General features: G+C 37.7%; 1 protein-coding gene across 2 annotated transcripts in view; it reads right to left on the bottom strand.

Moving 5' to 3' along the window:
• Positions 1-16902, bottom strand: part of LIN7A (lin-7 cell polarity scaffold A) — a 46277-nt gene that overhangs the window by 2886 nt on the left and 26489 nt on the right. Inside the window, exons 3-5 of one of the 2 annotated variants that reach the window (XM_054631520.2) lie at positions 7464-7535; positions 4904-5113; positions 449-657 (exon numbers count right to left, since the gene is read on the bottom strand). In XM_054631520.2, the coding sequence (XP_054487495.1) occupies positions 449-657; positions 4904-5113; positions 7464-7535 (491 nt within the window). Of the gene's footprint in view, positions 1-444; positions 658-4903; positions 5114-7463; positions 7536-16902 lie in introns of both variants that reach the window. The other variant, XM_054631521.2, reaches the window with a different exon arrangement.

The following is a 16902-nucleotide window of genomic DNA, read 5'->3' as shown; positions in this document are numbered from 1 at the left end:
TACTGGGAAAAAACATGTGGAAAGGTACCAAAGAATGAGCTCTGCTCATCCTGGCAGTATGTGCTGGCTGGGTCCCCAGGGGTACCTCCAGGCCCCTGACTGCCCCCCTTGGGGCTCCCTCCATCCTGTCCCAGCCCAGGACCTCATGTCAGGCACTAGGGCTGCCATCTCCTGCCCCAGCAATGCCCCAGCAGGGCCAGTCTCCAGCTCCCCATAGCCCTGCCCTGCCCAGCCATGGGGTGCCACTAAACTGGGCCCACTGTGGGCTCATGTCCCAGCCTGTTTCTATCCCCAGACAGGTGCCCAGGCCTGGGGCTGCCCTGCTCCTGTCTGGGGCTGAGATGGGTTCTGGCAGCAGACGCTACCCTGACAGACCCCTGGAAGTGGCTGGCCCAGGTGGGGTGCTGCCAGAGGACTCTAGGGAAGAACACTGAATCCTCTCACCTACGACATATGGTTTTGCTGTGTAGTTTGCTGCTGCTGCTGCTGCTGAATGAGCAGCTGCTGCTGCTGCCGGCGCCGGGCTGTTCTCAGCTTTTCGAAGCGAGCCTCCATCTCCTCCAGCACCTTGGGAGTGTAGCGCACCACCAGCTTCACGCTGTCCTTGGCCGCCTTCAGCAGCTCCACCGCCTTCTCGTGGTGCTCTCCTTCCACACTCTGCCAGCAGGGAGAACAGATTTAATAGTGAAAATGATGCTTTGATCCAGAGCTGTGTCCTTTTCATATGGAAAGCGTGGCAGAGTTTTACGCAGTTTCCACACCTTACATTTTTTAAGGGACCACTAAAAAGAAAGCATTAAGTAAGACTTATGCACTGCTGGGCATGTATTAATTTTCAAGCCCTGACTTCTATGCTATTGTTGTTTGGAACAGTAAATTTCCAAAAGAGGGAGGTGACTCAGCTGTTAAACAGAATATTCAATTTCTATCATTAAGTGGACTGACTGGAATCATATGCCTTTTAGGCATGTGCATTGTTACACACCTTAAAAAAAAGGGGGAAATGTTCTAATGGTGCACAATTGTCCACTTGTTGTAGGACATATTCCAAAACCAAAAGTATCTCTGCACAGAAAAAAACCCAATTGCCTGAGCATCTGTAACCTTCACATGGGTTTTAGATAATCTAAAAATAAGTCTTTTTCTTCCCATTTAAAATAAACCAAAGTTTTACTACCTGCTGTGTTTTAAAACTCTTATGTATTTTGGAAATATAAGTCTTGAGAGAAAGTGTACAAAATTTGGCATTGTTTTATATTTCCTTTTTTGCTTGTAAATGATGGTCAGAATGGCATGGCATGGACATTCAGAGGAAATGAGAGGATATTCAGTGGTGTCATTTCGGTTTTGCCGTGCAACAGCATGAACTTAGAACAGGCTATGAACAAACACTGTAACCTCCCAAGCTTCATGCAGTAGAAACATTTGTTTGCTTGCAAAATGCTGGATGGTTCTTATTAACACCAATAAGAAATTGTGATTGTTTTGTAGGGCAATTATAATACAGGGTGTTTTAATACATCATTCAACAACCTAGCAAACTGCGTTGAATTCATGCTTGTTTGTTTTCTCTCCTGGTTGTGCCCAGCCTTGTTTTTCCAGTTTAGACAGTATTTTTTAATTAGAAATGAAGGGTTTGACTTTGTTGCTATCCAGGTCAATGGAAAACTCCCATTGATCTGAATGCTAATGATGCAGAATTAAGCCTAATGCTCTGAGCCATAAGCAAAGAGGGGACAAAACTAATGGCAAACATAGTGATGCTAAATACAAATCCTGCTCTCTGAACACACCTCACTCAGATCTTGACAACCACAGTCTTCAGCTCTTATTAATATGATCGTTAAACTTGCTCTTAATGTCTTTATTGCTGCTTGCACTCCAGTTTTCAAGGTATTACAAAAACTTTACCTGCTTAACAACAGCTGCAGAAATTACATAGAGCAGGAAAAGGAAAGGGCAAAGGGGGGTGTTTTGCTGTTGGAATGCTTCTGCCTCTGCAAACCTCTAAAGCTGGGCTGGCAGAGGATTCCTGCTGGTATCAGTCATTCCTCTACAAGGTACTTTGCTGACTGGATTATGCTGGTGGAGGACATTGCAAGGATCTGACACACTCATGTTACTTTAGAGCTGCCCACCTAATGGGTAAAATTGTTTTTGAAAGTATATATTTACTTAACATATAATTTTTTATTTTATATACTTATATACACTTATTCCTTTTTTCCATTATTGCATTGGCAGATTGCATGAAAGAGAAGGATGAAAAACATTTGTAGAGACAAGAACAGCAGAAAGAACTGCAGATATTGTGTGGGCAAATACCAACAATTACTCTATCCTGGTTCACAGACTTGCCATTAATCTAGAAGAAAAAAAATTCACTTTCCTGAAGACAAAAAAAACATCTGCTAGACCACAAGTTGGGAGACTAAGAAGAATATTTCTCTTAGGTATTCTCTTAGCTACAGAAATACTTGGTTGACAAATTAGTCATTATAAATCTATTTTGCATCCATTCTGTATCTGACTCACACAAGGTATCTGACAAATGCAGAATCTTTGCCAGATATCAACAGGCACCAGCAAGTGTTTTTGTCGAGCCATCTGCAGGGCTTACTGCTTTCAATTTCCTTTATTTTTAGGGGGTGTGGGACAAAAGTATGTTACAAAATCCTCAGCATAATGAGAAAACACTGTTTTTTAACATGCAGCCAAACAGCTCAAGGAACACTCTTCCCAGTCATGCTGGGATAACAAATCTGCATTCTGAACACACAGCTCTAATTTTATGTTCCTAATTATAAAGTTGGATAACCATCAGTGATTGAGCACAAACAAGTTACAGATATTTCATTCCATTCCCACCACTGAACTGTCTGTTCTATTGTACATACTGTACATTATTTGCTTTTCTCCAGCTCAATTAAGAGAACCACAGAGTGAGTGTTCCAGTGAACAATGCTAAATTTAGATTATTTTTTGTCCTGTCTCAAGCTTGTTTGCAACAAATAATCACTTCTATAATTTTTGCCTTTTTTCAAATTATATTGTGTGGGATTATTTAGCCCAAGACTGGTTTATGAACAGTAGTTGCTCATTACTGTGAAGGTGGTGAGGGCCTGGAACAAGTTGCCAGAGAACTTGGAGATGTCCCATCCCTGGAAGTTCAAAGTCAGGTTGGATGGGTTCTGAGCAACTTGCTCTAGTGGAAGGTGCTCCCACCCAAACCGTGCTATGATTCTGTGATTGTTTCAAGTACCAACATGAATTCAAGCTTTGAATTCCGTTGTTTGCTCTGAATACAAAAATACATCTTTTTCATCTCTAAAGCAACTTTCTCTTGTGTCCACATGCAATTGGGAATTTTGTACTGTGTTTTTTGCTGCATTACCTAAATAGATATTCTAAAGTGCACACATTAAATTTTTGACTGGAGAATCATAAAATAGAGGTGACAAGAGGGTCAAATTCAATATAGCTTGACATCTGAATGTTCACCACTTTCCTCTCTGGTCTTTGTCTAGATACTGTTGACAGTAAAAGGATTTTTCAAGAACCATCCATCAATTAGTACATTGAAACTATTTTCACCTTTTTAATCACTTGTTGAAAAAAACAACCACAAAATTCTCTGGTTAACTTTAAATCAGTGTGAAGTTTAAACAACTTCCTAAAGCATTCCATTGAGTTCTTTTCATTGAAGACTAAATAATCTTTTCAGTGGGTTTTTCTTTTCTTTCTTATTGCTATTTGGTACAAGCAAGTTTTTAGAAATAGTATTTCTCTTTTGAGACCATGATAATTGATAGAAGAAGTGGTAAAAAGTCTGTCTGAAGTATTACCCTAATATTTTGTTACAACAGAAAGGGAATAGCTAGTGTTGAGAGAAATAGATGAAAACATAGAACATTTCTATTGTTTTTCACCTTGCAACAATGAAGAAATTTAAGTTTTAAAGTCTTAGATTTCTGACTGAACTCAGAAACTGCTACTCTGTGCCTTTGATGTATTTAAATACAAGGTCAGATGGAGGTTTGCATGGAAAAAGACTACATGTTCACAAAGGGAAGGGTAAGGTTATGTGAATGAGTATTCTAATCTTTTCAATACTTTCATTTTGCTTTGTGTGCTCTTTTACAAAGTAATGTAAAGGCAGAATTTAACCTGTATCATGGAGTCAGAGCCTTATGGGTCCTCTAACCCAACAGCCCTTTTTTTTAACCTCCATGTTGACATTCACAGTGAAATTACTACAAAATACTCCAGCTTGATATTCATGAAAAATGACCATGAAAAAAATGTACCATTTTACTAAACATACATGTTCCCTGTATGGGAGCATTTGTACTGCTGATTTCTCTGACAAAGATATCACAGCTGGATGAATATCACTAAAAGAAATCTAGAATGCACCCTCCACTGCAAATCAGCACCAAATGTGCTTACCAAATTTCTTTCAATTTTATGTGTTCAGAGCCTTTGAAGGTCACAAGACTACATAAGTGCCATTGTGTCATCATTGTGCTTGGAAAGGGCTGAGTGCCTTGAAGGCTACAAAATGAAAGAACGACACTCTGTTATTAAGCTTTTACTGCAAGATGAATTTACAGAATTATCAATTATCATTAAGGACATAGGTTCCTTGTAAATTAGGCAGGTGGTGTGGATTTGAAATGAAAATGTACCATTTTACCAAGCACTCTCCATTACAACAGAAATTATAATGGCACAAAATTGTTGGTGGAGCTCTGCCTCACTGCACCACAAACGCACACTGAAGGTCTCTCACAGAACTAATTATTTTTGTTTCGTGTGGCTGCATTTTAAATCACAATGTTAGAACAGCTGTGAAAAATGAAAATCCAGATGAATATGAAAGCTCTATCAAATTTCCACATACCACTCCATTAACTGAAAGCAGCTGGTCCCCACGTTTGAGCCCACCATGCCTTTCTGCCACTCCTCCAGGAATGATACGAGAAATATAAATAGGTGAATTTTGTTCCTTTCCTCCCATGACATTAAAGCCCAGGCCTTCCTCAGTCTTTGGCAGCTCCACCACTCGCGGGTGTGAATGGCCTTCGCTCGCAGCAAATGCAGCAACTGTTGCCTGGAAGAAAAAAATGATTGATTTGGCTATTTAAGGGTAACAGTGATAGACACTTTGTTGTTCATTTGCAGGAAGAATTCCTTCCTGTGAAAACATTTCTGGATCTTACTATGACATTCTCTGATTATCTGAAAATATTTTAAAAACTAAGTTCTATGCCAATGTTTTTTGAAATAAAGGAATAAACAGAGGAACTAATAGTTAGGTGACTTGTCAAAGATAATACAGAAAGTTACCAGCAGAGCCAGAAGCAGGCACCAGGAAGCCTTACTCTGTGGTGATGGCCCCTTATGATCATTAGTGCATTTCTTCTTTCCCTTTTCACAGGGAGAAAATTTATCCCTGTGGGATAGGATAATGGAATCTCTAATGTGTTCCTAGTTGAAATTAAGTGGATGAACTGAATTTTTAACTCTCTGCTTTGCTTTCAGAGTTATGGAATTATTTATTTTAAATTCTCAGATTATATTATTAAATTAAAAGTTTAGTTGATAATCTTTGTGAAGTCTTGCAAACTAAGTAACTTCTGGAACAGGAATAGGAGGTTTATATTATATAATTCTGTCAAAACTTTTATGGAAAAATTAAATCTTAAGACAACAACAGATACATAAATCAATTACAAAAATCTAGATTGTTTAACTTATTCCAGGGGAATAAAAAAGAGAAGAAACATACTGTAAAGCTTGCATCCAGGAAAATATTACGTTTATACTTGATTTTTCTCTACAAGCATTTTCTTACTTATTGGTCTTAATAAATCATTAAATAAAGATTAAGAGAATATTTTATCCTTTTTAAAATGTGTTTGAAGTTCAAACTGCTTGAACAATTTTGCATCACACTAATATTTTTGAGCATCCTATAACGCTTATGCTTAATCAAAGCTAGTGGATGATGTGATATAATGGATCATTCCAAATTACATGTTTTTGCACATGCAGAACTTCTCATCATGCATACATATTATGTTAGACATGAATGCACTAGGAGAATGAAATGCAGACAGCCCAGAAATAACCAGGAAATATTGCACTATTGAAACATTGCTCTGTAACCTGCTGTTCTATATGAGTAAGAAATGAGAATGGGAAACACTAATTGAACTTCTCCCCATTTACTAAATAACATAGCAATAATTTCTATGTTTATCTGCAGTGTAAACAAATCAGGATTTCATATACACATTTCTCCATATAGAACGAAAGATCTTACAAAATTTACATTGACCATTAGCTTTCAATTAGAAGGTTAAAATAAGAAAAATGGCCTACAGAAAAGAAAGTCCTATTTAATATGGAAAATACGCTGCAATTTAGAGTATATTAGGTTATTTGCTGCTATTATAGAGCTTGCTTCCCTAAAATACTCTTAAATCATTTTGTAACATACTCCCAACCTTCCTCTTCTGATACAGCTTTATATTAAAATCTCTGAGCATAAATACATAATAGTAAGAGATCTTAGTTCCACTAGGACTTCAGGGAGTTTATGTTCACAGGAATGGGACCATAAAGAAGTATCTCTAAAAAAGATTTATGGGTTTTGCAATTTATTTTGCATAGAATCTGCTATACCACATAAAAGACAGTGTTTTGTGCAAAATGATAATGGAAAAAAGAAAGCCATGGTGGACCCCCTTGTTTGGAAGCATCTATTTTTCTGCATGTTATGAAATACAGAGCATATTTCATACTGGCACATAGAATGGGTTCTTTCATGGTTGTGTGAAATCCTTTATCATTTCAGCAGCAGCAATAACATAGCTGTCATTGTCTTAGGATATAAGAAAGGCAGGTCCACATGGACAAAGAGACTATATTTTATTAAAACAGGCAATGTATCAGAGAAAAATCTCCAGGCTTACATTTAGCTGTGGAGTCAATAAAATGTTGATCAGGCCATTTCTGACACTGTTCATCCTTACCACTTGCTCAGTACCTACAGTTCCCATTAGTTAAAAGGGGAATTTTGATTGTTTAGTTTCTACCTCCCAAATAACTGTGTCCTCTCTGGATGAGATGTATGGGAAAACAGTCCATTAAAATATTGGTTGTTGCAGGCAGACTGCTATAGAAGAACCAGTAGATTTGCTTTTGCAAAGCGACTTTTCAAAAAGCATCATATTCCATAAAATCATTCTCTTTTCTTAAGCTACAGAAGCAGCATAAAGGTTGAAATTTTCTATTATGATTGTTACCTGGGAAGTAGCACTGGTTCTAGACTCTGGGCTGCCACTGATGTCTAAATTTTCTTACAGTGTACACACGAATACCTGAAACACACACGCGCACAGTCAATTACTAGATCACTTTGGGAACACGTATTTCAACAGCTGCACGTATCCTACCTTTGCAGTGGCCCTGGCTCGGAATTCGGGGCAGCCATTAACAGTTATGGTTTCATGCATGTATTGATACACCTAAAATGTTCATGAAAATAAAATGAAATTAATTATAGGAGCAAAACAAGGACTTTATTTTAACCCAGACAGGAGAGTCCCTTTCCCTCAAAGAACTAACATCCATTAATGCTGTATTCATGCAATCACATAGTAAAGTGTCTGCTAAACTTGAGCAGGCTTAGGTTAACAGAGAACATCAATCTGTGTTTCTCACAATAATTTCCAAACTTAACTTTACATCTTCCAACACAACTCCCTTCCATTCTCTAGCAAGTAGTTTCCTAAAACCAGCTAAGTTCTATGTTTTCAAAAATCCGTGTTTCCAGGCAACTGACTTGAATGCAAGTGATCTGAACTGACTTGAGTGGTGCCTCAGCCTCCAACAATGACTTCTTTGGTCTCTGAACTTTCTTATGAACTAAAAAACTTAGGAAACTGATGTTAAAAAAATATGTAAGCTGCTCAGCATATAGAAGAAAAATGCTGCTCAGCTGAAGAATGGAAGTAAAAATAGCTCTGGAGAAAGGTGACAGTACTACCTTCCATCAAACATAACTAGGAATGTGAAAAGGGTTTACAGTCTGGCAGGTCTGGTCAGACATGGTCAGTGAGTAAGATTATCCTTTAAAAAGAAATTGTACATACATATAAATTACATACAATCACAATGCCAATATATATAAATTTCTGTAAGTTTTTTTTCTGGTATACACTTTTGACCCACCTTTCCTGGTCCTTAAGTCTCCATTTTAAACATCTCCAGTAAAGAGAAAGGAAAAGGCTTTGTCTTACATTGCCTTTGTTCTCTAGATTTGTCACACTCTCAGAGTAAAAATAACAACAAAGCTTTGATACTAGCCAGTTATTTTGAAAGCAAACTTAAAAAATAAAAATAATTACATATAACATACAGAAAGTTTTTTGGAAAACAAAGGTGAATGCAAACAAACCAAACCTTTTATTTAACTTTCTTATAAAATCAACAAACTTAAAAAAAAAGTTGCTCTATGCTACTGATTTACTGTGGGCATTTTCTTGACCTAATTCATCAGAAATTTTGTCGTTTCATATGTCATGTGTCTCAGGCTCCACTTCTGATCAGAGAGAAACTTTGCTGGTAAAGTATGTTAGTTTTTACAGCAATCTCCTTAGGTTCCTTGAGGAGTGCAGATTCAAATGTACTTTCAAAAATAAATTTATCTTTCACTCATTTGCTGATGCTTTAACAGAAGTGCCAAAACTTTCCTCTTTGGTAATGTAAATGTTACTTTGGTGGAGAAGTACTTAACTGACCTACAAACAATGGCTTTTCTCATTGATAGACAAATGTTCATCACTGCCCTGTCCTGATGACTTGTTATGCAGTACCATAAGGATGCATCTCTCCACACTGAGCCTGTTAATATGAAACTTAACACACTGACAAGCATATGCTGCAAACATCTAAACAGAATTAAGATTTTTGTCTCATTTCTGATTTCAGTGGATAGACATACTGTTAATCAAGCACTCTTAAGTAGCAAAATGTTTGGGGATGACTTTTCCCCAAACCTATTTTCTTGGGGTATCATACACAAGGGAAAGGCAAGAAAGGAAAGGAGATAACAAATGCAATACATTTCAGAGATCTAAAATACAACAAACACTTTCACAATACAGCAAAAGATTCTTTGTCTTGACTACTGTCAGCACATATGTCATTCTAGAACTGAATTTAAAAAAGCCTGGGCCAATGAAGAAAACTGAGACAAGGGGATCATGCTGAAAATCTTCCTGCTTTCTCCATTTGAAATGAAATCTTGCTTCCATTGGGAACATGGACACTGACCACAGCAGAAACCAGGATTTTGCCCTTACTTGTAAACATTTGGGAAAAGAAAGCTCTTTTATAGTCTCTACAGGATTTCTGGTTTCTTATGTTTTAGCACTGGATGACACCATCATAAAGATGGGTTGAGCCTACATACTCAGCATTCTATTGCACTGATCAGTTCAGTGTTTATTGTATTATGCTCTAGGACTTATTATTACATAAGAAGAATTACTACATTATATAAGAAGAATAATTGTGTGTAATTGCAGTGATGAGTCATTACATAGTTTTTCTTCAAACCCATAGTGTACTGAACTACTAATAATGCTGTATTTTCTTCAGGTTCCACTTCATCTTAGAACATGACAGCAGATTGTACATATAGTTTTTGCTTGCACAGCTTTAAATGCTATGGCTTGCTAAAATGTCTAAAGGCATATATTTGAATATTGAACTATTATGACATTGCTTCAAAAACAGGTCACAGTATTTCATATAAAGGAACAATTACTAAAAAGTTCTTTAAAATATTCATGACTAAGCTCAATAAACACAAAGGTGAGCTGATAATGATACATTCATTTTACTGTTTGTTGGGTTTGAAGTCACATAACTTCCTGTTGACTGCATCCTACCAGTATCTAGCTGGTAGACTTTTTTAATATCCAGTATCCTGGTAACTAATTTGTATACTGGTGAAAGAACAGACTCATGAGTGTGTGATTAAATTAGTAAAATAAAAAATAATCCAGCAGCTCAAAAACTTCTGGAAAAATATGATCAATAGTGTCATATAATCGTTGGGTAATCTGTAAATTCTAAATGCTAACAGATTTAAAATGCTGTTCTGCAAAGAGTTATTAGTGATTGTGGTATCTATACCTCAGTTCTTACAGAAAAAGAGTTCTGCATGTCAGATCTCACTGTCTATAAGCAACAGATGCAACCAGTCTTGAATATTTGCTTGAGGCATTTGTAAATCAAATTATCCTATTTGACAGTTAAATAATCCTGAATGTAATTTGAGTTTAAGAATGATAAAACATATACACCCACATAACTTTCTTATTACTGAGTCAGTCTGACAACCAAACACAGATTAATGGTACCTGTTCCACCAAGCCCCTTAAAAACTCTTTGTAGGGTTCACATCTAATCAGGGTTCATCCTCGCAGTGCACTGGAGTCCATAAACAAACGTTGTTTGTTCTCCTGTAGCCACACTAAGCCCTTTATCTATGCTGTTCTCAGCACCACCTTAGCCATGACTTTAGCACAACAAATCCATTCTGCTCCCTCTTCTATGTACACAGAACACGTAAACTGAAAATCTCTTTGTTCTCAGACTGAGTAAGTTGGTATTTAAATCCTCCTGCTATGAAATATAGCTTCTTGTTGAATCCACTGTATATGACAAGTAATTGAAATGGATTTAAAAAATCTTTTCTTTCAATTCCTGCTATTACCTGTACATCTGATTATATTTTTAACATATAACAATTCTCCTGAATCCAATGATGTCATTCCTTAAGGTGCTTGTATAAGATCTACTATAGCTTTCTTTACTTAAACAAAATATCAGTCAGTATAGAAAACAACAAAGGCACAGATTTTAATTTAAAGCATTTGAAAATCTCCCCTGTAGGATATTTACAAAAGAAGTATTTTAAAACAGTGATCTTTGTCAACTCCGATAGATGAATCATTTTGAAAGACATCATTGGATAGTATGATTGAGCTGAAGAAAGAAATTAACATATTACAGAGTCACTGACTGGTTGAGAATGGAAGTGACTCTGGAGGTCATCTCATTCAACTGCCTTGCTCAAGCAGGGCCACCTAGAGCCAGTTGCCCAGCACAGTAACTAGATGGTTATTATATGTTACTAACTTGAAAAAGAGCATATCTATTTTTGTATGTACAGCTATATATTTTTTGAGTGTCTGTAAGACTACATGGGTGTTTAGTAATATTATTTACTGACAGACTCCATAAAAGCCTGATGGTTTAGTGCCTAGGGAAAAGAGCTTCCACGATTAATTAGTAATAGAAATTAAATTACAGGTGAAATGTCAATGATTCAAGACACAAACCTGCAGCTAGAAGGTAAATGGTAATGTTTCAGATCATTTCTCCCCCTCAGTGATTTCTACCAAAACTGTGAGTGTCTGTGTGCTGAATGTTCATTGGGTAAAGGCGTGCTGCAGGCAGGGGTTTGTTCACACAGATCTCATTTGTGCTGTGGAGCAAGACATACTCAGCTTTGTTTTCTCTTTCCTGTGGAGCACAGAATACAGCACTCCCATCAAGCAATACTCCTGAAAGCATGAATACAGATCTCAGACTTTTTCAGCTTCTGCAGGTAGTCTCCTCAGACATAACCTGAAGTTATTCTCCCACACTACTCAAAGATTACAAAGAGAGTGCAGGAGGTAAATTACAGCTAGAAGATTTGAACTTGGAAGTGAATCCTCCTTGTACTGTGTCAGCTCTCACAGGCACAGAGAAATGCACGTTTTATTACCTCTCCCAGCAGGAGCTGCAGTGAGTCAGATGCAGCAGGTATTATTGTTATGATGATGGGCCTCACCCCCACGCATTCAGCTGGGAGGCAAAGCAGCTGGTTCAAGACTACTGGAGTGCAGGAAGGGGAACAGCCTTACAGGTACTTTAGGAGCTAGCTTCTTACCAAAAATTACTCCATACAGACTCATAACAAAGCAGGTTATTTAGGGCTTGGCTATTTAAGTCAACACAAAGCCGTAGAAGGTCCAGAAAAAACAGTGCACTTAGCAGCCTGTTTTGCCAAGGTGTCTATAAGCAGTGTTTCTCTTTACAATCTGAATGATACAGCATCTTTTCTGATGAATTCTCTAAGACAGAATCTAATTAAACAATTTTATTCCATTGCCTTCCATAAATGGTATTTAGTGATTCATCCCCTGATGAAATATGTAATTCTAAGTACAACTGTACCTACAATAATGATGCTCAACTTTAGGACAAGCCGATCTGAACACCAAAGGGCGGAGGTATGAGGCAGAAGTCATTTTACAGCAATGAACAGGTGCTAAGAAACGCCCCATAAACACAGACTACACTGCAATTCAGACCTGTGATATAGCAAGCCCAGACACAGTTTTCTGAAATTTCTAAGTGTGGAAGTAACCTTTTTTGAAAATGTTAGGAGCTTCTTGGCATGAGATCATAGATGTAAATAGTAATAATCAGCTGTGTTTCCACAGTGCCTGCAGTATGATAATAATAAAAAGACATAAAATGATTCCTTCAAGAAGTCACAACCTAAATAAGTGACTTAGGTAAATCACAGGTAAGCAGGTAAAAGAGTGAAATAAAGAAAAAACCTGCAAAAAAGACTGATAAATGATGTTTAAAATATATATTGGCATCATCTGGGTTTATCTCCTTTGCCGTATTTTTGTTGCTTCAAGTGTAGAAAAGAATTGTATCTCTGTTTTTGGAAGAAGACCTTCAAGGAAGGGAAGACAAGAGCCTGACAGACAGTACAGAGGGCAGAGTTAGCACGAGAATAACCAGAACAAGGAGGACATAATTGGTTTCACTGCTCTCCTGTAGTCATGTCAGTGGAACAGTGTACATGTGTGCATCCTTGCAGAACTGATGCTAAGCTATAAAAGAAAGAGATTGTTATTTACTTACACCTCAGTACTATGCAGCTGCCATCAACCAGCTGAATCCCTATCTTCCTAATTGCCTTTGTATGTCGGACTGGATGATAAATATTTTTCCCTTCTAAGACATCAAGCAAAAAGAAGTATCTTAATCAGTCTTTCACCATAGTGAGAGGAGCAGAAGATGCTTTATTCAGCACAGTTGCTGGCCTCTCTTCTCCCCTCCTCTCCAAATCTGGAGCAGGAATTCAGTCTCCTTCTGCTTGGAGACCCACATTTAATTTCACTTGATGCATGACCCAGTCCTTGGGGCAGGCCAGGAGAATGCCCAATCTTGTGACTGGGAGAAGTTACAGAGAGAAGGTGCACTGGAGAGCTGCAACCTCTCCATGGTGGTACCTGTGAATCCTTTGTTTCTGAGAGCAAATGCCACCTGCAGCACAAATTGGTTGTGTCTCTCCCACTCTACTTTGTTTTCATAATTTTTGACTCCTTCACATTCTGTTTGGGATTTTTCCTTACACATAACCTCTTGCTTGTATTTTCCATTCTTAATCCAACACATTTATGTCTTTGGAAAGGAATGCATTGGTTTGTATGCCTGGACAGACTCCCCTTGAGCTGTGCTTCAGCACTCAATTCAGATCAAGCTTGACCACATCAATGAGCAAGGCTTAAATGCTGCAAAGGTTAGAAGAGACCCTGGTAACCTCTTGTACCACATAACCATGGAATCCTACCTGGTAATATTTTACACCAATCGCCATTTTTGCTTGAACTACAGACTTTCCAGAACTCAAGAGTTTTCAAAAGTTCTGCCCCTTATGGTAGATTTTCTGAAATTTCAAACAGTATTTGCCCTTCTACAAAATTACTTACAAACAAATCTAATTATCCATCTAAGATGACACCTGAACAGATGATGACATAAAAAAAAGAAAACATGTCAAACACAACTGAAAGTGTGTATATTAGCAGCAAGGATGTATGCAGCTGACCCAGCCACATTTCCTCTTTCACAATTCCTTTTTCTTAATTACTCTTTTGTAATGACTATCTGAAATCTTACTCAAGCTCAAAACCAAAGCAGTGGAGCACCTCCATTCAGCCATAAACCTGTGGTAGCTCAATGAAAGTGGAAAATATCTAACAACAGTGTGTGAAGTTTTGTATCTCTTAAATATCAGATGGAATTTCTGGTTTTGCGCCTGTGTTCTGCTTCTTAAAAATTCATCTCGTGTGATAAGCATGCTTGGGAAAGCACATTTACATCTTTAAGAGCATGTTTTCTCCAGAACTATATATATACAGAGCTATAGCCTCTTGCTAAGATACAGTACTAAACACTGTCATACACCATAGTCTAGAACAGTAGTTCCATTTGAAAGTTGAAAGCAGGCTGATTTTCTCTCCTATCAACCCAGTTGACTCAAAAAATATTAACCTTGTGTTAAAAGCTACTTTTATCTTTGGTAGTTAATTTAATAAATTGGGGAAGGGACTATTCTGAATGACTAAAAAGAAAGAGAATTTGATAACTGTCTAAATAGCAGCGCTTGTGAGGGACAGACCCCCACAAAACCACTGGTTGTGGGAGAATGCCATGGATGCCATGCATACACACCACAACTTCAAGTTTAAAATAAACTTAGATTCTTCTTAAACAAGATTGTTTGAGCAAATGAATCCCAAAAGCCCATTTTGTTATAGGACTATGACAGGTGTCTGAGTAATCCCAACAGAAGCAGAATTAGGCAATCTTACACCCAAGCTCACAGTGTATATTTTGTACATAATCCAGTCTGCCCCTCAGAGCAAGCTGACGAATGTTCTTTTGTCAATGTCAACAGGACAAGTCAATAGGTACCTGTGAGTACAAAGAGCTTGAAATGGCTGGAAAGTTCATTTGAGAGGAAGGCATGTGATAGATTACTGTTCTTACTGGAAGCACTGACATGCCTGTATTACATAAGTTGTTGCTTGCAGCTACTGAATTTCGGCAACTGAATTTGAAAAAGCTGCTTTGTGACAACTAGTCTGTATTAATGAGCTATTTATATCAGACAGAATGTGGTCATTCAAGGTTGCTGGCATTCTGAATATTTTTGCATGATAAGCTCTCATTACCCTTTGAGCAGTTACATGTTTGCATTGGAAAAAGCACTGGTGTCTATTTTCAAAACCAAACTTTGCATCATTTTCATAATTGTTGCATTGTTCCCTTTCCATGAAGTAACACAGCATGGATGTTGCCACATGATGCCATAGGGATGCTAACCCATTAAAAAGCACAAACCTGTAAATGAAATTCAGTCTTGTTTAACAACTTGAGGAGATGAGACAGTTTTAATTTCGGACCATGTGTAAGAAATATTATGAATGTTGGCTTTAGCGTTTTCATTGAGGATATTTTATATAAATGTTCCTTCTCTAGGGGATGGGGGCTATGGAGGAAACTAGGTCAGTTCTACCAAAGTGGAAAAACTGATCCGAATACTGATGCATTATTAAGCTGTCCTTAGGCAGTAGATAAAAAACAGCATGGGCCTGAGACATTGTTAAAAATAAATTAAGGATAATCACTATAAAGGTATAATATTTTAATTTAGGGTGTAATACTTCATGAAGGCTCAAGTTAAGAGTGGAATTTTTTCTTTTATTTTTTTGTGTGGAAAAAGGTGGTGTGCACTCTGATCTGACAGTATCTGTAGTGACCAAGTTCTGGTCCCTGAGCTCTTGCCATATGATTCTGAGTCTGTCCAAGAAACAACCCAACAGGGGTTACAGGCTGGGGCCAGAATCTCTTTCCTCCCTTATGTGTGAGCAGAAGTATGTAGCAGATGTACCCGAAAATGCACGCTGTCACATCCTCTGCACATATTGGGTGAGTCAATTGAAACACGCCTGGTGTTGCTGTTAGGATACACAAGACCTCTGTGTGCCCCCTCTTCCCTCCAATGTTAATTCTGTCTGGAGTCATCACTGACACTTTGAAGTCAGTAGGAAGTTGCTTAATACCCTTTTAAGTATAAGGAAAAAGAGACTTTCATTTGCAAGTAAAAACTACTTATATGAGGAACAAGAGAAATATACTTCGATCATTTAGTTTATTTCCTATGTCTTGCACACTGTTCTATATTCTGCTCTAAGTCAATGAGAACTATGATCTGGCATCTTTAAAACAGTGTTACAGGTGTTGCAGAAACTGTATCCTTTGCAATCACTAAACCTTGGCAAAATACAGCCCTAAAAGTCTCTTCTGCTGTTTCTACTGCCATGTACTGGGATAAAAAGAAATATTAACATGTGTGATTAGTTAATTCCGATAAGACCACTTGGAACTCACAGCCTGTAATTTACCACCCTCTTAGACTTCACTGCCAGTAACTTTTGAGTTCAAAAATACACCAAGCATTAATAAACACTAATACCCTCCACTTCATCAGTAAGTTTGTATATGCTGTTGAGGCTGACATAAGCAACAGCCATATTCCAAACTTTACCAGATTGGTCAAAACCTTGCCAAAATGAGCCCCTGGGTGAAACATGATGTCATCATGCAGGCTCATCTCAAATGTTCCTATCAAGCTGAGAAGACGGGGAAGGAAGGAAACTACTGATGCTTCCTGTTTTAAAGGACAACAAAAAAATAGATAAAATAGAGTTCTACATTTTCTTAAAACAATGGAGATTGAGCAGCATTTCTCAGGAGTCTTATCAGTGACATCAGTTAAGTGGCAGCAGAGGGATACTAAGGCTCCATCAAGGCAAAAAAAAAATGGTGCAGTGGCTTCCAACAATCTTTCACTTATTCACATTACTTGGTAGTTAAACTAGCTGCTGATTTCTCTCAAGAGGAAGAAGCAGGCTTGAGATGAACTGCAACAGAGGCTATTCTGTCTATTTTGAAGAGTTTTAT

This window comes from Agelaius phoeniceus, chromosome 5, assembly GCF_051311805.1.
Source record: "Agelaius phoeniceus isolate bAgePho1 chromosome 5, bAgePho1.hap1, whole genome shotgun sequence".
NCBI lineage: Eukaryota > Metazoa > Chordata > Aves > Passeriformes > Icteridae > Agelaius > Agelaius phoeniceus.
Note: the sequence above shows the minus strand (reverse complement) of the source record. Positions and strands in the feature narration are given on the sequence as shown.